The sequence below is a fragment of the Heptranchias perlo genome, unplaced genomic scaffold, assembly GCF_035084215.1.
Source record: "Heptranchias perlo isolate sHepPer1 unplaced genomic scaffold, sHepPer1.hap1 HAP1_SCAFFOLD_43, whole genome shotgun sequence".
Classification (NCBI taxonomy): Eukaryota; Metazoa; Chordata; class Chondrichthyes; order Hexanchiformes; family Hexanchidae; genus Heptranchias; species Heptranchias perlo.
The window spans coordinates 1,548,822-1,574,345 of record NW_027139442.1 but is presented as its reverse complement, the minus strand read 5'-3'; the positions used below and the strand labels follow the sequence as shown (position 1 = coordinate 1,574,345).

Here is a 25,524-nt window from a genome sequence, read left to right as displayed (position 1 = left end):
TACCTTCTGACTGGAGTTTTCACCAAATCCCAATAAAGGTCAATACATGCTCGCTCTTCACTTCACTTCAAGTAATAACTAAAATTAGACATCGACGTTCCTTGAAAATCATTTTAAATACAGTTTAAGTACAATAATAAAACGGTCAGTTTGAGTTTCACTTATTTAATGTGGCGGATGGGTCCGCCGGTTGTTCACGATCTCGTTCCAATCTGGATCACAAGATGAAAGCGCTCCACGCATATCAGGTGCTCTGTTGAGTGGGTTTCTTTCTCTTGTTTTTAACCTTGTCAGAGTCGAAAATCCCAGTTCGGAGATGTAGGTTGTTTTGAACGGCAGCAAAAACAGAACACTAATCTAACTTAACAGAGGATATTCTTTGAAAACACTGATCGAAAAAGATGACAAACTGAATGACTTGTGGCGTGTTTTCAGTGTGCTCACAGGTGAGTCGCATCAGCTCGTTTTCTTGCTCAAGCATCAAGTTTAGCTTCATTATTGATTCAGGATTTTCGAAAGCAAAAGGATCTTTCATCCAACGCTTCTCCATCAAATTTTCAAATCCCTCTGCAGGGAAGTAGTGATCAAAATGTTCAGACAGAGCAGCGAGATGTAACTGTATGACACATTTCACTTCATTCCCTTTATCTTTATTGATGCTGTTTTCTCCACCCCAGAGGTTGTGGATGTTCAGTCGTTTAGTGTATTCAAGATTGAGTTTGATAGATTTTTGGACAAGGAAATCAAGGGATATGGGGATCGGGCAGTAAAGTGGTGTGGAGGTAGAAAATCAGCCATGATCTATTGAATGGCGGAGCAGGCTCGAGGGGCCGTAAGGCCTACTGCGGCTCATATTTCATCTGTTCTTATCCTGCCAGAGGTGCGGTGCCCTGAACTGAATACATTACTTTAAATGAGGTCTAACCAGAGCTCTGTATAACTGTGACATAACTTCCACTCCTTTTTATTCCGGATCCCTTGAGATAAAAATCAAAATTCCATTACCATTTTAACTTTTTTTTGCATTTTTAGTGAATTCTGTACATGTTCCCCAAATCTCTCTCCTCCCTCACAGTTCCTAGATTTTCCGCATTTAGAAAATACTCTGATCTATCTTTTTATGGTCCAAAGTGGATGATCTCACACTTACCCACGTTGAACTCCATCTGCCACAGTTTCACCCACTCACTGAATCTATCAATGTCCCTTTGCAACTTTCTGCTCCTATCTACAATGTTAATTATGCCACCTAACTTAGTGTCATTAGCACACTTGGATATAAGGCTCTCTACATAAGAACGTATGAAATAGGAGCAGGTGTCGGCCATACGGCCCCAGGAGCCCACTCCGCCATTCAATCAGATCAGGGCTGATCTTCGACCTCAACTCCACTTTCCCTCCCGATCCCCATATCCCTTGATTCCCCTCGGGTCCAAAAATCTATCGATCTCAGCTTTGAATATGCTCAACAACTGAGCATCCACAGCCCTCTGGGGTAGAGAATTCCAAAGATTCACAACCCTTTGAGTGCAGAAATTTTTCTCATGTCGGTCCTAAATGGCCGACCCCTTATCTTGTGACTGAGTTCCAGTTCTTGACTCTCCAGCCAGGGGATTCAGACTCTCAGCATCTACCCTGTCAAGCCGTCTAAGAATGTTACACATTTCAATGAGATCACCTCTCATTCTTCTAAACTCCACAGAATACAGGCCAATTTTGCACAATATTTTCTCATACTGAAATTGCAGCAAGACCTCCTTAATCTTATATTCCAAAACCCTTACAATAAAGGCTACCATATCATTTGCCTTCCTAACTCTCATTGGACCCTTTACAGCTCACTATTTCCGGCATGTTTTTCCTCTATTCCTTCTATAGGGAAAATAAATGAAGGCTGAAATCATTTTACTATAACTACACTCGTTGATGTTTTGGAAACAATATCCAACTGAACTGCATCAAATTCAATTGCAAACTTAAGAGTTTCTGAACGAAATAAAGTAATGAGAACACTTAATTGCGATGGCCGGGAATCGAACCCGAATCAATTTCTTGGAAGGCAACTATGCTCACCTATATACCACCATCGCTGACCATCCATCATCATAAAATAGTTGATAAACATCAGACCCTGAACAGACACTGCAAGCTGTTGGATTTTGTTCTTTATTTGAACCGGTTTCTGACTGACCATTTCTCGCTCTTTTGCAGTTCACGTCTCCGCCCAGTAGATGTCGCAAACCCCCCAACCAATGGAAGTGACACACTATCCAGTAATCCTTCACGTTTTTCGGCCGCATCACCCATTTCGTGAGGTTGAATAATTACATTAAATGATTACGGAGACCGGACTACCAGCTGGGCACGACTGGCTGCTTAATATTCAAGTCTATAAGATCTTTAGAAAGGACAGAGAAGTAGGGAAAGGAGGGAGAGCAGCAATATTGATAAAGGACAATATTACAGCAGTTGAAAGATAGAATATCAGTGAGGGTGAGCGGACAGTGTAAACACTCTGAGAGAGACCCACTACAAATGCCCCCACTGTACTCCTCCAGAAGGTATAAGAAGGGCGAGAGCAGGAGAGTTCTTTATTCTGCATGAACGTATTTGTGAGATTGTGGAAATGTCTGGAAGAGGAAAAACCGGCGTTAAAGCTCGGGCCAAGGCCAAGCCTCGCTCATCCCGGGCCGGTACTGTCGTTCCCTGTGGACCGTGTTCACATGCTCCTGCGAAAGGAGAAATACGCTGAATGTGCGTGCCGGAGCCCCGGTCTATCTGGTTGCTGTGCTCGAGTATCTGACGGCTGAAATCCTCGAGCTGGCCGCCAACATCGCCCGCGACAACAAGAAGACCCGCATCATCCCCAGACACCTGCAGCTGGCCATCCGCAACGACGAGGAGCTCAACAAGCTTCTGGGACGGGTGACCATCGCTCAGGGTATCGCCAGATATCCAGGCCGTGCTGCTGCCGAAGAAAACCAGCATTATCAGCGTTAAGAGCAAGTAAAGCGGCCAAGATTTAAACTGATAACAGAAAGGACAGGACCAACCTTATTGAAATCTTTGAAGAAGGAACAGAAAGTGAATAAAAGTTTAAAGCAGTAGATTGAATATATTTGGATTTTCCGAAGGCCTTCGATAAGGTACCGCATTGTAAACTCATGACTAATTTCAGAGGACGTGGAGTCAGGGGACAGGTGGTAGAATGGATAGTCAGCTGGCTACAAAGCAGAAAACCGAGAATAGAGGTGAAGGGTCGCTACTCAGATTGGCAAAAGGTGGGAAGTGGTGTTCCGGTTGCTGGGACCATTGTTCTTCACAATTTACATCAACAATTTGGATACGGGAATCGGAAGTACAATTTCAAAATTTGTGGACGACACCTAATTGGGGGATGTATTTGATACAAATGAAGAATGTAGCAAATTGCAAGAGGACATTAATAAACTTGCAGAATGAAGAATAAGGAGGTCACACACTGATTTGGTAATAGGAGTCACAACGGGATAGAGTGGCAAATGGATCTAGGGGTACAGATATAAAAATTACAAGAAGTAGCGACGCAGCTCAATAAGGTCATAAAAGACAAATCAAACACTAAGATTCATTTCGAGAGGGATAGATTTGAAAACAAAGAAGTTATGTTAAATTGTATGGGACCTTGGTTAGACCACACTTGGAGTATCATGCACAGTTCTGGTCTCCATGTTATAGAAAGGACGTAGAGGGATCGGAGAAGGTGCAAAAAAGATTCAAAAAGATGATACCAGAAATGAGAGGATATTCTTATCAGGAAATGTTGAACAGGCTGGGGCTCATTTCACTAGAAAAGAGAAGGCTGAGGGTTGACCTGATAGAAGTCTTTAAGATAATGATAAGGTTTGAAAGGGGAGACGCAGGGAAAATGATTCCACTTGTGGGGAGTCCAACACTTCAGGTAATAAATATAAAATAGTCGCTAATAAATCCAATAGGGAATTCAGGAGAAACTGCTTTACCCAAAGATTGGGAAGAATGTGGAACTCGCTACCCAAGGAGTCGTTGAGGAAAATAACATAGGGGCATTTAAGGGGAAGATAGACAAGGACATGAGGGAGAAAGGAATAGAAGGGTGTTGTGATAGAGTTAGATGAAGTAAGGAAGGAGGAGGCTCACGTGGAGCATGAACACCGTCACAGACCAATTCGGCCGAATGGCCTGTTTCTGTACCTTGGTTTCGATGTAACTCGATGTAAAGGCTCATGTTCAGATCCACCCACTGAATGTGTAAAAAGACTGGTTACTGACTGAAGGAGACGCTGATATCATGCGACCAGTGTTACTTTGAGCTTCTTTTGTCTCGGTGTAGACGAGATGGGGTATTAATGGGACTGGAGTCGGGGAACCGACCACAGTCCGGTACTTTAAAGGGTGACTTATGAACCCCAGCCCACACATCACCAGATTTCTTGTATTTATTTCAAATAGTTGCCATGCTGGGCTCGTAAGGCATCACCAGAACTGTTCGACTAACCTTTCTACATCTGTGGGATTCAGCGCTTCGCTCCGTTTCTGTTATATTTTGTTGGATTATTTAAATAAGGCATCAAACACACTGGGGAATCACTGAAATGTAACTCTGTACAGAAACAAATGACAGTGAATTACCTGATGCCCAGGAGATCAGAAACATTACTCGCCTATCGTCTTGTTGACTTGTCAACCGTGTTTAGAGTCCAACTACCCGCGTTGCTTCCATGTAAGGGATTAAACAGAGAGGGCGGGAGTGGAGGAGAAAGAGTGACAGACAGAGCAGAGAGCGGCCTCTGATCTTCCAGCTCCACCTCCAGCTTTCTCCACCCGCCAATTTCAAACCGTTTATCGATAATAGAACCGAAACACAGCGCTCTGGACAAACCCTTACAGACTCGGACTTCATATTCAAGGATTTCCAGAAACCCGGAGCTTTTAAATAAGCCCCGTTACAATTAACAGTCAGTCATATTCCTGCCTAAATACAGTCCCTTCTATTACAAGTCAACCCGCCTCCTTCCATTTCAGTCCCAGAGTCCCCCGATTCTATCTCCCCACACATCCCCTCCCGGACGGGTTCAGCAGTTTACAAACACTTCATTCTAGCTGATTTCGAGAATCTCATGTGTTGGGGTTTGAGTTGAGACGCGATGTTTCTCCGCTAGTGGTACCGTCTCACAGAGACTCTCACCCTGAATCTGTGAAAAAGAAATGACCATGAACTGGGACTGAAGACGAACACATCCCCGGTTACACTGCGGCCCGGCCCGGACAACCCATTCTCTCTGTTTTATGTCAGACAGTATCCCACCTTCATGTCCAGCACAACAGAGAGACAAACACACACTGACAGTCGTACACTTCCTATCAGTGTGTTCATATCAAGCTCAATAACAGCATCCCACATTCATATACAGCACCAGAGAGAGACAGAGAGAGGGAGACAGGGAGACAGACACGGTGAGAGAGAACACGGAGAGACAAAGTGCCACAGTATCAGTTGCAGACTAACCTGTAAAGTTTCGTTTTATCCAGAAAGATCCCATTGGAGAGACAAAAGATGCATTCTCATCTCTCACTGATATTGCACCAGAGGCAGACACACTATTAATCCCACACTCAGTTCAGAGAGTGACAAAAACAATGGGCCACATTTAACCCTCTCTTGCCTGTTGTACTTTATTCTGTTTTGCAGCTCAGGGACGTTCAGTATTACTCTCAGTAATCGAGAGTTGCATTCTGAATAAATTAATCTGGGACCAGTGCTGTCAGATATTAATCCTACACGATCCCAACAAACACATCGACTCACTCTTTCCTCCTTTTTTCCCCAGGATTGGTTTGAGAAATCCTCCCCAAGACCCAGTTTCTTCCTCACGCTTCAGTTTTATCAGTAAAGAGTGCAAGAATTAATCAAAGCCATTTATCACCCGCCCACTTTATCTATGAAAGGCTCTTTACCATCAAAAGATACCGAGAGAAACAGCAGGGATGGAAACATCTAGTTTAATAGTTAGAGATTGTAAAGTCAGTCTGGATTCCAGCGTGAGGCACTGGTGGAATCCCATCTCTTTCCCATTCTGGTGCCTGTTCCTGCACTGCCTGTGGACCCCATTCCCTCTGACCTTTCCCCCAGCCCCACTTCCTTTGCTCAGACTCTGAAAAATTCAAATTGGGGAAAGTTTCCATCGATTTGTGCATTGGGAATTAAACCAGATATCTGCGCATGCGCGGCTCAGCCTCGCCCCCAGGGCTGGTTGTTGGTGAGCAGAAGAGCGCATGCGCGTTCCCTCCCCCAGCTCGGCCTGTGGGCGCCATTCACTCAGTGAGCGGAAGAAGATCGTTCAAAACAGCCGGGACTGCAGAGATCACGGCCTCCGGAGGAAGGGAGCAAAGAGCAGCCTCGTTACAGCAGCTCATCGCTTCGGGACCGTGTCCGCAGATGGGCTCAGAGATCGGCATTGAGTCCGGAGCAAGGGCAGGGGAAGTCCGGGGGCTGTTTGTAAGAGGCGGAGTGGATCAGGAACTGGTCCCGGAACATGGAGTGAGCGGGGGAAGGGAGAGGCCATTCTCGGGCTGTGTATGTACAGGGTGTGTCCAGGGTAAGGGAGACAGAATGGGAAGAACCTGCTATTTCAAATCATTGCTGCTTTCTCTCCCCAAACCAGTCGTGAATGTTCCTGGTTTCGTTCCAGTCTCACCCTGTTTGTTGTTATTGGACAGTGAAGAGTGGAAACAGTGCCGGGCAGTAAGGATGCGGGGAGTTATACAAAGAGCATCTATTGCAGGCACCAGGTGAGAAGTGTGAAGGACACATTTTAAACAACGGCTGTTTGCTTTCATTTGAACGGTAAGTCCCATGGGAGAGGGGATTAGAAACCTGACCTGCACAAAGGTCCCTGCCCCATCGGGTTGTCCCATTCATGGATCAGTGCAGGGGTTGGGTTGTGTCTGGATGTCACTAAATCGTTGTAAAATTGCCCAACACACGTGGTGTGCAGAAGCTGAGTGCTGCAGTACTGCAGTGGAGTCAGACACTGACACTGTTTGTATCACTGGTTTTCATTTGTGGATATTCAAAATAATCATTGACATGGATATTAATTCGAACACTTTTGTATTTTCTACCTCACTGGTTCTTGAGTTACAAGAGATAAATTTCTTCCGACAGGCAAATCCTTGAAGGACCCAGAATCAGTGTTATGTTTCCTCCACTCGAGGCACAAGGAACAGTGCAGCCAACTCCTTCTCCCACACAGTAAGTACATTATCACACACAGCGCACAGAGACACAGAGGCACAGACAGGTCATCAGTTCCACAGTCTCAGACAGTAGAAGCACTCAGTCCCACACTGATCCCAAGTTCCACCGGCACTTTTTCAATCCAACATTCAAACAGAGCAGGTGAGGCAGACGCTGTTCTATTTCCCCCGAGCTGAGTCACGTTGACAGGCAGATACAAAAATCCCAGTCGAAGTTCACACTATCAGATTGAAAGGCACTGTGTCAATCTCACAATAGGGCAACATTAGGTACGAATTAAATCACAGATCGAAATCACACATGGCACCCGATTGGAAGGTATAGAATGTATCCCAATAATATACCCTGAGATTCCAATTGAATACTAGCCCAGAACTCACACACACATGTGAGTTTAATACACTATTCGAATGGATATTGCATGTATCATGTGATACAAATTCCATACCAGTCCAAAACTCATGTACAGTATCAGATTGAGAAATGCTGTGACAGTGTAACCTGAGAAACAAATTAGATATCAGTTTATAATACACTCATAGTATGAGATTTATAGATACAGTATCAATTCTATTAGTGCAGACTGAGATGCACATAAAATACCATTTGAAAAGTGTCACCATATCAATTTGAAATGTACATTATCATTCACAATTGTACTTACAGAGATACAGATTTAATAGTAGTTCAAAAAGAACACAAATTATCTGATTAAAACCTACAGCGTCAAATCCTAAAGTGTACCCATATTTACCAGTTAGATAATGAGAAATATGACCTAAACATGAAGATATTAAAGCTACAATTTTGAACCCAATAATGCAATCTGAGAGAATAATTACATACAAATACAGAATGAATCTCACACTGAGATACAGTACCAGAGACTGACAGATGCAGAAGGAATCCCAAACTCACATACAATACTAGAGACTGACAGACACAGAGCGAATCCTACACTCACATATGGTACCAGAGATGACAGATACAGATTGAATCCCACACTGGCATACAGTACCAAGGACTGCTAGATATCTGGTTAATTACTCACTCTCATAAAGTACTAGAGACTGACAGATAAATAATGACACCCACATTCACACAGTACCAGAGTCTGACAGATAGAGAATGAATCACACACTCACACAAAGTACCAGAGACTGACAGATAGAGAATGCATCCCACACCAACATGCAGTCTGAGAGGCTGCATATATAGAATGAATTCAACACCCACATACAAGACTGGAGACTGAAAGACATAGAATAAATCCCACACTCACAGTATCAGAGACTGCATATATGGAATAAATCACAAACTCACACACACTACTGACAAGATACAGAATGAATCTCACACTCACACACTGTTCCAGAGACTGGGAGATACAAAATGAATCACACATTAGTGCAGGCTGAGTAACACATTACTTACCAGTCCAAGAAGTATCAGATTGAAAGAAACAGTATCAATTCCATTCGTGCAGACTGATCTACACATTATAAACCACGACAAAAAACTGATGCAAATTCACTCTGAAATATACAGTATTCCATTCATGCAGACTAAGCTACACGTCATATACAAGTTCAAAAATGTCACTTTATCAGTTTGGAAGATAAACTAATGCACAATTGTGTTCACATCGATACAGATTTAATAGTATTCTCAAAAGTGCACACATTCTCTGACTATATTCTACAGAATTTCATTATCAGCCAATTAAACACTGGGAAAAATATGCATACATTGAGGTATTAAAGATACAGATTTGAACACCATACTGTAAATGGAGATACAAATTACATAGAGATAAAGAATGAATCTCACACTCAGATAGAGGGCCAGAGACTGACAACCTGAAGGAAAGCAGCGCTCACACAATGTAACAGTGACTGACAGATACAGAATGAATCCTACATTCACACACAGTACAAGGGACTGACAGATATAGAATGAATCACATACTTCCAAAGTACCAGAGCCTGACAGATACAGAATGAATCACACATTCACAGACAGTACTTGGGACTGACAGATACAGAATGAATCTCACAGTCACACACATTAATGCAGTCTGAGTTACACAATACTTATCAGTCCAAAAATCTCACAGTGTCAGATTGAAAGATACATTATCAATTGCATTAGTGCAGACTGATCTACACATTATAAACCACTACAAAAAACTGATACGGATTCAGACTGAAATACACTGTGTTCCATTCATGCAGACTGAGCTCCACATGATATAAAAGTTCAAAAATGTCACCATATCATTTTGGTAGATAAACTAATTCACAATTGTTTTCCCATCGATACAGATTTAATTGAAGTCCAAAAAGTGCCCACATTCTCTGATTATAACCTACATTACATTTTAAAATGTATCATTATCTACCAATTAAACACTGGGAAAAAATATTGATACATTGAGGGATTAAAGATAGTTTTGACCACCATAGTGTAAACGGAGATGCAAATTACATACAGATAAAGAATGAATCTCACACTCAGATAGAGGGCCAGATACTGAGATGCAGATTGAAACCAACACTCAAACAATGTAACATTGACTGACAGATACCGAATGAATCCGACACTCACACACAGCACAAGGGACTGACAGACATGGAATGAATCACACACTCCCACAGTACCAGAGGCTGACAAATAGAATGAAACCCACACTCGCACAATATACCAGTGATTGACAGATACAGAATGAATCCTACACTCACACAACGTAACAGTGACTGACAGATACCGAATGAATCCGACACTCACACACAGTACAAGGGACTGACAGAGATAGAATGAATCACACACTTCCACAGTACCAGAGACTGAAAAACAGAATGAAACCCACACTCGCACACTGTAGCACGGACTGACGGAGACAACATTCATATCACTCACAAACAGTACTAGAAAATGATAGATGCAGAATGAATGACTCCCTCACATATATCGCCTGACACTGAGGGGAACAGAATGAAACCCTCATTCACACACAATACCAGGGTCTAACAGATATTGAATGAATCCCACACTCACAGACTGTACCAGAGACTGACAGATACAGAATGAATCCCACACTCACACACAGTACCAGGGACTGACAGATACAGAATGATTCCCACACTCACATTCAGTACCAGGGACTGACAGATACAGAATGAATCCCACACTCACATTCAGTACCAGGGACTGACATACACAGAATGAATCTCATACTCACATGCAATACCAGAGACTGATCGATACAGAATGAAACCCACACTCACACACAGCACCAGAGACTGACAGATACAGAATGAATCCCACATTCACACACAGTACCAGAGACTGACAGATACAGAATGAATCCCACATTCACATACAGCACCAGAGACTGACAGATACAAAATTAAGCTCACTCACACCCAGTACCAGAAACTGACAGGAACACAATGAATCCCACACTCACAGACAGTACTCACAGACATTATTGCAGATCTGAGCTACACATTACATACCAGTCCAATAATTTCACCATGAACAGATTGAAAGGTACATTATCATTCACATATGAGTTTAGAGATTAAGATGAAACACTACTCCAAAACCCACACACTATGTTTGATTAAAGAAAATCGAAAAATATATCCATATTTACAAATTAAATACTTGACGAAAAACTGCATATACTTTAAAGTATTAAAGATACAGTTTCAAGTAAAATACTAGGAACTGAAATAAGAATACAGAGTGAATCCAGATTTGCACTTTGTCTCAGGGACTGAATTACAGAATGAATGCCACACTGAGATAAAGTAGCTGAGAATGGCAGATGCAGAATGAATCCCACACTCACAGATAGCACAAGAGACTGACAGTAACAGAGTTAATTCCACACTTATGCACAGTACCTGAGACTGGCAGATACAGAATTAATCCCTCTCTCATATACAGTGAAAGAGACTGGCAGATACAGAACGATCCTAAACTCATATGTAGTGCCAGAGACTGAGAGATACAGAATAAATACCATGCTCATACTCAGTACCAGAGAATGACAGATGCAGAATGAATCCCACACACACAGTATCAGAGATTGACAGATACAGATGAAATCCCGCTCTCATGCACAGTACAAGACACTGACCTCTACTGGACGTAGGCGAGAACTGTGAAAGAGCGGAAAACAAATTCACATTATCTGTCGTGGTTGCAGAAACAGGACAATGTGCAATGTGAGGAAAGTTTCTGTCTGTCACTTCTACTCTCGTAATTTTGCACGTTTTGTGATTGCAAAATGAAGACAATTGATTCAAAATAAAGTTTTTGTTTCACTCATTCGATAGTTGTGAATTTACCCCGTTATTTTTCACTTACATTGCGCAGTATTTCTCTCTGATTTCTCAGGACACGATTTACATTGCTCCTCTACCCCATTTAAAATCATATTTTCCAAGCAGTATGTGGCCTCCTTTATTCCCCCTAACAAAATGCACCAGCTCACAACTTTCTATATTGAAATTCAATACACATTTACACGGCCGTTCTGCAAGTATATTTTGTCGAAGTATTGGCTATAATCCCAAAATCAATTACAAGAATTTAACACAGCATTAAAGCCAATGCTTGGTCTAACAAAATGTATTTGCATCTCGTCTCCATTCCCAGTTTTTCTAAATCACACTCGTGCAAGATATTGTGAAGAATGAGTTTATCTTCTGTCCCTCTCTCATCGGCAAACTTCATTGACCCGGGGTTTGGGGACATCTACTGGCCGGAAGCAGAACTGCAACAGTTCGGAACAAATTGCTGAAACCGAACAATGTGCAGTGTGAGCGTGTTTGTGATTGGTGGCAGGTTCTAAATCTGATTGGTTTCTTCAGGTATCCAATCAGAGAGTTACAGTGAATAATTATTGCGACATCACTCTCAGTGACCCAATCACAATCATTGCCTTCCCCCATCCCTCATTACCATAGGGTTGTGGGGCTGCCTATTTAATCCGAGCTCGGTGCGGATTTGGGTCATTTCTGGGTCTGAAATTGAGTTTGAAAATGCCTGAGGACAAGAAAGCAGCTCCCAAGAAGGGCGCCAAGAAAACCTTGAGTAAAGCACCAGCCAAGGGCGGCAAGAAGCGGAGAAAGTCGAGGAAGGAGAGTTACTCCATCTATATCTACAAAGTGATGAAGCAGGTTCACCCCGACACCGGCATCTCCTCCAAGGCCATGGGCATCATGAACTCCTTTGTGAACGATATTTTCGAGCGCATCGCGGGTGAGGCTTCCCGCCTGGCCCATTACAACAAGCGGGCGACCATCAGCTCCCGGGAGATCCAGACCGCCGTGCGCCTGCTGCTGCCCGGGGAACTGGCCAAGCACGCTGTGTCGGAAGGGACAAAGGCGGTGACCAAGTACACCAGCTCCAAGTAAAACTCCACAATGTACTGAAAAAAAACCACAACGGCTCTTTTAAGAGCCACCCACAACCTCTCTGAAAGAGCTGCATTTCCTATATAATTGCTTAGTATCTTTTAATACCGCGATATTATTCCAATCCAAAACTGATACTGTAACTGCACCGTTGAAATTTCTGACCCATAAACTGAACGCGAGTTTCTGATCCGCTCCTTCCCATTCGTTTTGTTCTTAAAGCGTTACTATTCCAGCCACGAACACACCCTGAATGACCCCGGGAGCAATTCCATTATCTCTATGAATTCAATCTCAGAAATGTTTAATGTCTGAGGTGAAAATCCCCATATTAAAAGCAAACGCACCCCTTGCAGTAACACAGCGGAATAGGGGCAGAATGAGAATTCCGTCCGGGTCCCTCGTTTCATAGAAGCACTCCCGGCTCTGTGAGAAGGGAACAAACTATAACGTGTCACTTTCAGAAAGACTGAATTGAAACGTGTCACTTCACGGAATGCTGTGAATGGGGCTTTAGTCCCGTCCGGTACAGTTTGTAAGCGATAATAGAATGAGCCATAAATTAAAGCAGATTTTAAAACAGCGCCAGCGATTGGTGACGGGTAGCGCTGAATAAGACAAGATAAATTGAACGGGTTTAAAATCTTGTGCTCAGGGCGACATTGATCTAAATCCGGTCCTTTACGACACTGGCGGGTTTTTTGAAATTCATAAAATTCCTGATCTGTCCGTTGAGGCCGTTAAATCCCGCCCTCATCTAATTTCCAGCTATCTGATTGGTTATTGAAATAGGCAAATGAGGTATAATAATGCCCAACCAATCAGATGATCTTTCAGTCAATAAAAAGGGTTAATACAGCCGTCATTCTTCATTCTTTGTGAAAGTGTTTGTGAGATTGTGGAAATGTCTGGAAGAGGAAAAACCGGCGGTAAAGCTCGGGCCAAGGCCAAGTCTCGCTCATCCCGGGCCGGACTGCAGTTCCCTGTGGGCCGTGTTCACAGGCACCTGCGAAAGGGGAACTATGCTGAACGTGTGGGTGCCGGAGCCCCGGTCTATCTGGCTGCTGTGCTCGAGTATCTGACGGCTGAAATCCTCGAGCTGGCCGGCAACGCGGCCCGCGACAACAAGAAGACCCGCATCATCCCCAGACACCTGCAGCTGGCCATCCGCAACGACGAGGAGCTCAACAAGCTGCTGGGACTGGTGACCATCGCTCAGGGCGGGGTGCTGCCGAATATCCAGGCCGTGCTGCTGCCGAAGAAAACCAGCAGTGTGAGCACCAAGAGCAAGTAAACCGGTCAAGATTTAATCTGGTAACCCAAAGGCTCTTTTCAGAGACACCCACTGTATCTATGAAAGGGCTGAAGCGAGTCAGAGCTTAATTTAATAATAAATCGCTTAGTTAGAAACTAACGATATGTTGTTGAATACAAATGATCTGTTCAATACTCGCTTCTGGACAGTAGATGTCGCCAACCTCCAATAGGTTGAAATTTACAGATTGAATAGGAAATGAGGCACAAAATAATCAGTTCATTGAACTGGGAGGGTGGAATACAGAAATTACAGGTGAGTTTGATCATCGGCAACAAGAGGCACTCTATTGTGTTGCGGCCATTATAGTAAGTGTTATTTACAGTCTCATCCTCCCAGAACACTTACTCGGTCTGACTTCCAATACCCAGATTTGTCCTCCAGAAGGTGACGGATGTGTTGATTATTGTGTCAGCGATTGCTGAATCAATGAATGAAATTTGTCTATTATTGGCTGAGTGAGGGATTTATTCTGTCCCTGTCAGTCTGTTCCTGTGTCAGTGACGAGTACCGCAGTGAATGTGACACTAAGTTTTACACTGCTTCTGATTCTAGCGCTGAGCGAAAACACTTAAGTTCTATTCGTGCGAGTTACAGTGAAACAGCCTCTGTCACAATAACTGGAGAGGAAAAATAGACAAACTTTATTTGATCCAAGTCTGGTTCATTAGAGATGAAAATATTTCCAACAGTGCCAAGCTGATACTATATCGGAAATGAAAACTTGCATCTCTTGTACTTTGCACGCGTGCCCGAGCCTCTCCCTGTATCGATGTCCGAGTTAGATTGACACTGGGGGTGTAGATGCCTCACGTGAAAGTGTAGGACCGGAATCAGACCATTCTGTACCTGTTTGCCAGTAGTTTCCCTGTCCAAATGTGCCACTGGATGTGTTGATGGGTTAACAGTTATTAAACTGATCACTTACGTATTTTCTACCTCACCTGTTCTTGAGTTACATGCGATACGTTTCTTTCTACAGGCAAACCCTTGAACGAGCCAGAGTGAATGTGACGTTTCCTCCACCCGAGGCAAAGGAACAGTGCAGCCAGCGCCTTCTCACACACAGTATGTCCATTATCACTCTCAGAGCACAGAGACACAGACAGCTCATCAGTTCCACAGTCTCAGACAGCAGAAGTAGTCAGTCCCACACTGATCTCAAGTTCCAGAGACACATTTTCAATCCAACAGCCAAACAGAGGAGGTGAGGCAGACTCTGTTCAATTTCTCCCGAACTCAGTCCCGCTGACAGGTAGATACAAAAATTCCAGTCCAAAGTCTCGTTTTCAGATTGTCAATTTCACAAAATGGCAATATTAGCCGTGAATTAAATACCAGATACCCCGAGATTCAAATTGAATACGAGCCCAGAACTCTCACACACACGTGAGTTCAATACATGCCTTATTCATTCGAATAGTGCATCATTCGGATACAAATTGCAAGTCCAAAACTCATGTACAATATCAGATTGAGAAATGCTGTGACAGTATAACCTGAGAAACACATTAGATACCAGTTTATAATATACTCATGTTAAGAGATTTAATGATACAGTATCACAGACACACAAGTCCAAAAATCTTACAAAACAAAAATTAAAGATGCAGTATCAATTCATTTCATGCAGACTGATCTGCACATTATATACCAATTCAAAAATGTCAGTTTGAAAGATACATTATCATTCACAATATTACTCAGAGATACAGATTTAATAGTTGTCCAAAAAGCACACAAATTATCTGATTAAAACCTCCAGCATCAAATCCTAAAGTGTATCCATATTGATAAAAACTATTTAAACATTGAGATATTAAAGCTACAATATTGAACACCATAATGTAATCTGAGAGAATAAATATAGACACAGAATGAATCTCACACTCAGATACAGTACAGAGACTGACATGCAGAAGGAATCCGAAACTCACATACAGTACTGGAGACTGACAGATACAGAGTGAATCCCACACTCACACACAGTACCAGAGACTGACAGATACAGAATAAATCCCTCACTCACACACAGTACCAGAGACTGACAGATACAGAATGTATCCCACATTCACACACAGTACCAGAGACGAACAAATACAGAATGCACCCCACACTCACACACAGGACAAGAGACTGACAGATTTAGATTGAATCCTACATTCAAATACAGTACCAGAGACGGACAGATACAGAATGAATCCCACACTCACACACAGTACGGGAGAGGGACAGATCCAGAATGAATCCCACACTCACACACAGGCCAAGAGACTGACAGATACAGAATGAATCCCACACTCACAGACAGTACCAGAAACTGACAGATACAGAATGAATCCCACACTCACACACAGTACCAGAGACGGACAGATCCAGAATGAATCCAACATTCACACACAGGCCAAGAGACTGACAGATACAGAATAAATCCCTCTCTCACACACAGTACCAGAAACTGACGAATACAGAATGTACCCCACACTCACACACAGGACAAGAGACAGAGAGATTTAGAATTAATTCCACATTCAAATACAGTACCAGAGACTGACAGATACAGAATGAAACCCACACTCACACATAGTACCAGAGACTGACAGATACAGGATGATTCCCACACTCACACACAGTACCAGAGAATGACAGATACAGAATGAATCCCACACTCGCACACAGTACCAGAGACTGACAGATCTCGAATGAATCCCACACTCACACACAGTACCCGAGACTGACAGATACAGAATGAATCCCACACTCACACACAGTACCAGAGACTGATAGATACAGAATGAATCCCACACTCACACACAGTACTAGAGTCTGATAGATACAGAATGAATCCCACACTCACACACAGTACCATAGACTGACAGATACAGAATGAATCCGATACTCACACACAGTACCAGAGACTGACAGATTCAGAATGAATCCGACTCACATACGGGACCAGAGACTGACAGATACAGAATTGCTGCTTTACTCGGTCATCATCCTTTGAATCTGGTAGATAAATTGAAAGAAAGTCAGTGAAACTACTCCATTTTAATGTTTGTCTCTGTAGAATTTACTGCCCAATAAAGTGAACACGGGTCCGGGGTCCGTTCAATTCCCTTTTGCTTTGCTCTCGCTCTCATTCAGATTTACACCGCCCCCGGTTTTCCCGTGAACCACCACTTTCAGGGCTATGAATCAGAATTTAGTTCCTTCCTCTTTCTCACTGTGGAGCCAATCTCTGAAATAATTAATTACTGATCTTAATATCCCGCATATTAGCAGCACGTTCCCCGCAGTGTAACAATCCAGAATGAACGATTGGAGAAAAGAATTGGCTCATTTTCAGGCTTCGTCCATGATTCCGTTTTCAGGACACACGGTTCCTGTTCAGTCCCTGCAACGGAATCAATTGATAACCTGGAGTTTGTTATTTTTACAGGTAGAAGTGAAATTTGTCCATATCAGCAATCTATGATTGGGATTATATTCCGCAAGTTATAGACAATGTGTTTTTGAAACAGCGCTCGGAATTTGGGACGTGTAATACGGAATAACATTATTACAAAGAGATTTTAAGTCTTTGTGTAAAAACGACATGTCCGAGTAATTCACTTATTTCATACACTGAAATTGGCGGCCTTTTTCAAATTTAAAAAAATCGGTCAATTGTGGCCAACAATTTGCTCCGTTTTCTTATTGTCGTCTCTCCGATTGGTTAAGGAAATTAGTTTTCAAGCAAAGCAACCAATGAGAAGTAGTCTCGGTTTTGAGCGGGGTTTGCCAGTTGGGCCTGTGGTAATTCCAGGTCCCCAATGACTGAGCTCAAACGGTTCAATTTCACAAACCCTCTCAGTATCAGTGTCAGAAACAACCGTCAGAGGGAAAATCCATATCACAAGCTGGGCCCTTATCACAGCGGCTCAGCTCAACCTGTTCTCCCATGGAAACCCCCGGTCACACATCACAACATCTGACTGATAAATAGAACCAAAACAGAGCGAATGGAGTGAAGGAGCATTTCAGCGAGGGGGGGGGGGGGGGGGGGGGAATTCAGCTCCGGGTAAACTCACTTATAACGTTTCCTGGACAATTCAGTGCATTCAATAAGGGAAAGTTCCCTCTCAGTAACCGGTGCAGCACGCCGCCGATCCCACCTCACCGTACTGTGTGTCACAGAAAACTCTTTAATTATAAAACTAATCCCTAGCCCCATATAACCCCGCACCAGTTCCCAGGTCAGTGCTCTCTCTGTGAGGCGGTGGGTGGCTCTTAGAAGAGCCTTTGTTTTGTGTCCGGTTAGAAAGGATCGAGTTGTTCAGCCGCCGAATCCATAGAGAGTGCGGCCCTGCCGTTTCAGAGCATACACCACATCCATGGCAGTGACCGTCTTGCGCTTGGCGTGTTCAGTGTAGGTGACTGCGTCCCTGATCACATTCTCCAGGAAAACCTTCAGCACCCCGCGGGTTTCCTCGTAGATCAGACCCGAGATCCGCTTGACACCGCCACGGCGAGCCAGGCGGCGGATGGCTGGTTTGGTGATCCCCTGGATGTTATCACGAAGCACTTTCCGGTGCCGCTTGGCTCCGCCTTTGCCCAGTCCTTTGCCTCCTTTACCTCTGCCAGACATGATGATTCTTCACTCAGATCGCTGCTGAATGAAAGACTCTCGCCTTTCTTCTGTATTTATAAAGCTCGCCCCGACCTGGTTGAGAAAGGCACATTATCGGAGAGGCCGGGGAAGAGTTTTTGAATGAAAGACAGAGCATGAAGTGCGGGAGGGGAGGAGACTGGCTCAGAATGACGGACAAGCGGACGTGCAACTTCAAGCTCCGCCTCCAGGAATTAGTTACCGTCCTTTATAAAATTTTCACCAGCATCAAATAGGAAATTCAAATTCAGACACAATCCTTACAGACTCCGGCATGATATTCAAGGGTTTCCAGAAAAAAAGGCGGAATATATAATTTAAATTCAATAAATGAGGCACACTACAGTTCCAACACAATCACTATCATAATAAAATCAATCAATGCCGCTACGGAACCGTTGGAAGAGGGATAGTTTTAGTTTCAGATTTGTAGCTGACAGGAGGCGCCCAATAGTTTAATAAACATAAATCGGTGTGGAAGGCAATCTGTACCTTTCCGTGCTTGGGTCAGTATGGGACTGGATAGAATCAGGCACTGGGATGAATGGAGAATGATCCTGTGTGCGGACTGGATAGATTCAGGTCCTGGGATGGACAGAGACAGTTCCTGTGTGGGTACAATGTGTTTATTAGAGCTGAAGTCATTGGGAACTGGACAGAATCAGGGAACGGAATGGACAGACCCAGGTCCTGTGTGGGGACTGCATAGATTCAGGGACCAGGATGGACAGACCCAGGTCCTGTGTGGGGACTGGATAGATTCAGGTATTGGATGGACAGACCCAGGTCCTGTGTGTGGACTGCATATATTCAGGGACCGGGATGGACAGAGACAGTTCCTGTGTGGGTAAAATGAGTTTAATTAGAGCTGAGGTCATTGAGGACTGGATAGATTCAGAGACCGGGATGGATGGAGATTTGTCATGTGTGGCTATTATGAATTGAATTAGAGCTGGAGTCAGAGTGAAATTGGATAGATTCAGGTACCGGGATGGACATACCCAGGTCCTGTGTCGGGACTGGATAGATTCAGGGACCGGGATGGACAGACGCAGATCCGATGTGGGGACTGGATAGATTCAGTGGTCGGGATAGGCAGACCCAGGTCCTGTTTGGGGACTGGATAGATTCAGGGACCGGGATGGACAGAGACTTCTCCCTGGCCACTGTGTGAGCCGGAATATGACCGTTCGCAACCTTTGTGTACTATCTGACCCTGAGATGAGCATCCGACCACATAACCGCTCCATCACCAAGACCTAATTCCACCTTTGAAACATCGCGCGTCTCCGCCCCTACCTCAGCTGATCTGGTTCTGAAACCCTCATCCATTCCCTTGTTACCTCCAGACTTTGCTATTCCAATGCTCTCCTGGTCAGCCTCCGATCTTCCACGCTCTGTAAATATGAACTCCTCCAAATCTCCGTTGGCCTATTCTAACTCCCTCCAACTCCCGTTCACCTGTCACCCATGTGTTCGGTGAATTACATTGGCTCACATTCCTTCAACCGCTGTAGCGATGTAATATATCAACGTGGACCGGGGACAACTGTGATCAATAGGTCAGTCTCTTCAGACAGTAACCAGCCCTTTCACAGATACAGTGGGTGGCTCTGAAAAGAGCCTTTGGGTTTATCAGATTAAATCTCGGCCGATTTACTTGCTCTTGGAGCTCACATTGCTGGTTTTCTTCGGCAGCAGCACGGCCTGGATATTCGGCAGCACCCCGCCCTGAGCGATGGTCACCCGTCCCAGCAGCTTGTTGAGCTCCTCGTCGTTGCGGATGGCCAGCTGCAGGTGTCTGGGGATGATACGGGTCTTCTTATTGTCGCGGGCCGCGTTGCCGGCCAGCTCGAGGATTTCAGCCGTCAGATACTCGAGCACAGCAGCCAGATAGACCGGGGCTCCGGCACCCACACGTTCAGCATAGTTCCCCTTTCGCAGGAGCCTGTGAACACGGCCCACAGGGAACTGCAGTCCGGCCCGGGATGAGCGAGACTTGGCCTTGGCCCGAGCTTTCCCGCCGGTTTTTCCTCTTCCAGACATTTCCACAATCTCACAAACACTTTCACAAAGAATGAATAAATCCTCCCGCACTCGCCCTTCTTATACCTTCTGGAGGTATAAAGTGGGGCCACTTGTAATTGGTCAATCTGTTGTCAATCTCATTGGTTTAGCGAACAGCCCAATCAGAGAGCTGTTTTATTCGCCAATCAATAGCCGGCAATGAGAAAAGTGCGGAAAATACCGAACTGAACCGTTTTTTTGAAATTTGAAAAGCCCGCCAAAATATTTGTAACACAAGAAGCGGATTTAGTAAATAATGTCGCCTTAAGACAAAGATTTAAAAATCTCTCTCCTTTTACTCTGTTATTGCTCATTTGCCGTCACAACTTCCAGAATCTTTTACAATCCGTTTAAAATCCGGCTCCCTTCATCGTTCGCTTTCAATCCGGCGGGAATAAAGTCCCATTTTGTAACGGGACAGATTCCAGCTCAATCTTTGTAAAAGTAACAAACCACAGATTGTGGATTGATCCCTGTTCACTGGAGCTGCAGCGCGATCGAAACCGGAGCCGAGACTCCTGGTGTAAGAAGTCGAACAGTGACAGAGCCTTTCGACTTTTCTGTACTCGGTGTGACGTCCCTTTCAGGGTTGCTGCATTTCAAAGGATTGCGGTTCTCAAAGTGATATTCCCGAATAATGAACAAACAAACGTGAAAAGGAGAAAGAAATGAAGTCTAATCCATCGCCTTAAGACGGCTATGAAGGGGCAGACGCGGGGGAAGGGGCGGAATATGAACGGGAATGAGAGGATCAGGGACACGTTTTTGGTTATTGGAACTAAATAGAAAGCGACACATAGATTATACCTGGCAGTGATTATGAGAATCTTCCAGATTTCAAGAGAAATTAGAAAAGCACAAGAGTTATAGAGAGACAGTTAGTATCAAACTATCTACAGTAAAATGATTCCATACAGAGGGGTCGGTACAGCGTCTTCAGAGAGACTGTGGGTGGCTCTTGAAAGAGCCTTTGTGTTTATTTTTTTTCAGTTGATTGTGGAGTTTTACTTGGAGCTGGTGTACTTGGTCACCGCCTTTGTCCCTTCCGACACGGCGTGTTTGGCCAGTTCTCCGGGCAGCAACAGGCGCACAGCGGTCTGGATCTCCCGGGAGCTGATGGTGTGGCGTTTATTATAATGGGCCAGGCGGGAAGCCTCACCCGCGATGCGCTCGAAAATATCGTTCACAAAGGAGTTCATGATGCTCATGGCCTTGGAGGAGATGCCGGTGTCGGGGTGAACCTGCTTCATCACTTTGTAGACGTAAATGGAGTAACTCTCCTTCCTCGACTTTCTCCGCTTCTTGCCGCCCTTGGCTGGTGCTTTACTCAAGGTTTTCTTGGCGCCCTTCTTGGGAGCTGCTTTCATGTCCACAGGCATCTCAAAACTCAATTTCAGACCCAGAAATGACACAAATCCACTCCGAGCTCGGATTAAATAGGCAGCCCCACAACCCTATGCTAATAAGGGATGGTGGAAGGCAATGATTGTGATTGGGTCATTGGGAGTGATAAACGTCACCTTTTCCTTTCACTCTCTGATAGGTTTCTTCAGATATCCAATCAGATTCAGTATCTGCCACCAATCACAAACACGCTCACACTGCACATTGTCCGGTTTCAGCAATTTGTTCCGAACTGTTGCAGTTCTGCTTCCGGCCAGTAGATGTCCCCAAACCCCTGACATTGAAGTTTGCAGTTGAGAGAGGGACAGAAGATAAACTCATTCTTCACATTATGTTGCACGAGTGGGATTCAGAGAAACTGGGAATGGAGAACATTTTGTTGGAGCAAACATTTGTTGTAATGTCGTGTGAAATGCTTGTAATTATTTAGTGGGTATAGCCTATATTGAGGAAGAATCAAACAAAATTCAAGAAGACTTTTAATAAACTTGCTGAAAGGCGGTGTAAATGGCCATTGAATTTCCATATAGAAAGTTGTGACGTGGTGCATTTTGCTCGGGGGAATAAGGAGGCCACACACTGCTTTGAAAACAAGAGTCTAAATGGGGTCGAAGAGCAAAGGAATTTAGGGGTACAGATTGACAAATCATTAAAGTGGCAACACAGGTTGACAATGTCATAGAAAACAAACACAGAGGTTTATTTCTAAAGGAACAGAATTGAAAAGGAGATAAGTTCTGTTGAACTGTAAATTAAACTGTCAAACCTTCTGTCAAACTATTAAACCTTCCCTTTTTGAAATCCGTGCTGACTATTCCTTATTATATTTTCGGTTTCTAGATGTTTATCGACTGCATCATTGAGTGAAGGATTCCATGATCATCCCCACCACCGACCTTTCGTTAACTGGTCTATAGTTCCCTGCACTTGTTCTATCTCCTGTTTTAAAATATAACAATCCCATTAGCTGTCATCCAGTCCTTTGGCACTATTCCACTATGTGATGATTTTGTCTATATATGTAACAGTGCCTCTGCTATCTCTTCCCTTGCTTCATTTAATATGCACGGATACAATCCATCAGGACCAGTTTAACCACCCTTTCTAACTTAAATGTCTTGATATCTTTATTGACCTCTTCCTTTAATATTATGTTCACCCTGTTAAACTCCCGGGTAAATATGAGCAAAGTAACAATTCAATATTTCTGCTATTTCGCTGACGTTACCTGTTAGTTTATCTTGTGCATCCCTCAGTGGCACTCAAACTATTCTGATTTTCATTTTGTTATTTTTGTGTCTGTCGAATAATTTATTATTTCTTTTCATATTCCTTGATAATTTGATTTCGTGGTTCCTGTTTTCTTCCCTAATTGTTTTTGTGACTTCTTCCTAACCTCTTCCTATTTGCTTTTGTCATCCTTTTAGTTAATATCTATGAATGAGAAATTCCACCAGCTTGTTGTGTCTGTTCAGGGGCTGATGTTTGGGAACTATTTATTGTCTGTGATTAAAGTACCAAAAAACCAAAGGGCGCAATTCAGTGTGAAACTCCACAGAAACACTCTACTTCTCTCTCCTCGTGAAATAAGGCGCTATAATGGTGAGTATAGCTGCCTTCCAAACAGTTAATTCCAACAGGTTTGAATCCCAGCACGCTGAATTCAGAAACACAAAGACTGGAATCAAATTTGATGATGTTCAGAGGGATCGTGTTTCCAAAACACAAACGGGTCTAATTTAACTTTGTTCCTATTTATTATTATTTCTCCTGATCTGTACAGTGGATACAGAACACAATTGCCCGGATTCAGTGAAATTAATTGATTTTCTGAAGTTTTTCCCTCTGCAGATTCCAGTTCCTTATTTAAATTATGTCGGATTAACCTTTCTGATCTATAGAAGGGTCATTGACCTGAACCGTTAACCCGAGCTTCCCTTCTCCACAGATGCTGCCGGACCTGCTGAGTCTTTCCAGCATTTTCGGTTTTAATTTTTTCTATGTTTTATCCCTTTCACTTTTGACGGTCATTGGAACTTCCAGATTTGCGCTCAGTTTTTATTTGTGTTTCAGTTCTGTTTATTTGAATTAATATAAATCGTGTCCTGAGAAATCAGACAGAAATATTGCGCAATGTAGAGTGAAATATGATGGGGCAACTTTCGAATAAGCAAAACAAGAACTTTATTATGAATCAATTGTCTTCATTTTCACTGACAAAATATGAAGAAATACGAGAGCAGAAGTTACAGAGAGAAACTATTTCCTCCCATTGCACATTGTCCTGAATCTGTATCAACGACAGATGATGTGAATTTGTTCCACTCTGTTACAGTTCTCCCTTACAGCCAGTAGATGTCAGACTGTATGTGAGTTTGGGATTAATTCTCTGTCAGTTTCTGGGACTGTATGTGAGTGTGAGATTCATTCTGTGTCTGTCAGTCTCTGGTACTGTGTGTGTGTATGTGTGTGTGTGGGATTTATTCTTTATCTGTCAGTCTCTGGTGCTTTATGTGAATGTAGGATTCATTCTATTCTTGTCAGTCTCTGGTACTGCGTGTGAGTGTGGGATTCATTCTGTAACTGCGGCTCTGGGACAAAGTGCAAGTCTGGATTCATTCTGTATTCTTATTTCATGTTACAGTATATTGCTTGAAACTGTATGTTTAATTCATTAATGTATGCACAATCTTTTGTCTAGCATTAATTTGTAATTATGGATACACTTTTGGATTTTCTTTTAATCAAACAACGTGTGTGAGTTTTGGTGTAGGATTACACTTTAATCTCTGAAGACTATTGTAAATGATAATTTACATTTCATCTTTTACTGTGAAATTATTGGACTGGTATTTCTTGTGCAGCTCAGTCTGCGCGAATGGAATTGATACTGTATCTTTCAGTCTGATTCTGTGTAATATATTTAGATTAGTCTGTAAGATGTAGCTCAGTCAGCTATAATGGAATTGACTTAAAGATGAAGTATGAGGTTTTTGAACTGGTATGGAATGTGTAGCTCAGTCTGTACAAATCAAATTGATACTGGGGCTCAATCAGCTATAATAAGAATGATACTGTATCTTTCAGTCCGATACCGTGTGAGGTTTTTGGACCGGTATGTAATGTGTAGCTTAGTCTGCACTAATGGAATTGATGCTGTACCTTTTAGTCTGCTACCTTGTAATATATTTAGACTGGTGTGTAAGGTGTAGCTCAGTCTGCACTAATGGGATTGATACTGTATCTTTCAGCATGGCCAAGAATGTGATTTTTGTACTGGTAGGTAATGTGTAGCTCAGTTTGCAGTAAAGGAATTGTTACTGTATCTTTCAGTAGGATACACTATGCAAATGTTGGACTATATATAATGTGTAGCTCA

General features: G+C 43.3%; 4 protein-coding genes and 1 pseudogene across 4 annotated transcripts; 3 read left to right on the top strand and 2 right to left on the bottom strand.

The window, feature by feature from the left end:
- Positions 1–2,571: 2,571 nt before the first annotated feature.
- LOC137312483 (histone H2A.J-like) lies at positions 2,572–3,010 on the top strand (annotated as a pseudogene).
- A 9,137-nt stretch (positions 3,011–12,147) lies between these two features.
- LOC137312428 (histone H2B 1/2-like) lies at positions 12,148–13,045 on the top strand. Its single transcript, XM_067978991.1, has one exon. It carries the CDS (start codon positions 12,334–12,336, stop codon positions 12,706–12,708), a length of 375 nt encoding a protein of 124 aa, XP_067835092.1. The 5' UTR covers positions 12,148–12,333; the 3' UTR covers positions 12,709–13,045.
- Positions 13,046–13,612: 567 nt separating this feature from the next.
- Positions 13,613–14,002, top strand: LOC137312482 (histone H2A.J-like). Its single transcript, XM_067979027.1, has one exon. It carries the CDS (start codon positions 13,613–13,615, stop codon positions 14,000–14,002), a length of 390 nt encoding a protein of 129 aa, XP_067835128.1.
- Positions 14,003–20,330: 6,328 nt separating this feature from the next.
- LOC137312425 (histone H2A-like) lies at positions 20,331–20,720 on the bottom strand. The gene has a single exon (XM_067978988.1). It carries the CDS (start codon positions 20,718–20,720, stop codon positions 20,331–20,333), a length of 390 nt encoding a protein of 129 aa, XP_067835089.1.
- Positions 20,721–21,608: 888 nt separating this feature from the next.
- LOC137312427 (histone H2B 1/2-like) lies at positions 21,609–22,120 on the bottom strand. The gene has a single exon (XM_067978990.1). It carries the CDS (start codon positions 22,118–22,120, stop codon positions 21,746–21,748), a length of 375 nt encoding a protein of 124 aa, XP_067835091.1. The 3' UTR covers positions 21,609–21,745.
- Positions 22,121–25,524: the final 3,404 nt, after the last annotated feature.

Excerpts from the sequence above, each read along its gene's own strand:
- LOC137312428 (XM_067978991.1), top strand. The coding sequence starts at position 12,334 with ATGCCTGAGGACAAGAAAGCAGCTCCCAAGAAGGGCGCCAAGAAAACC.
- LOC137312482 (XM_067979027.1), top strand. The coding sequence starts at position 13,613 with ATGTCTGGAAGAGGAAAAACCGGCGGTAAAGCTCGGGCCAAGGCCAAG.
- LOC137312427 (XM_067978990.1), bottom strand. The coding sequence starts at position 22,120 with ATGCCTGTGGACATGAAAGCAGCTCCCAAGAAGGGCGCCAAGAAAACC.
- LOC137312425 (XM_067978988.1), bottom strand. The coding sequence starts at position 20,720 with ATGTCTGGAAGAGGAAAAACCGGCGGGAAAGCTCGGGCCAAGGCCAAG.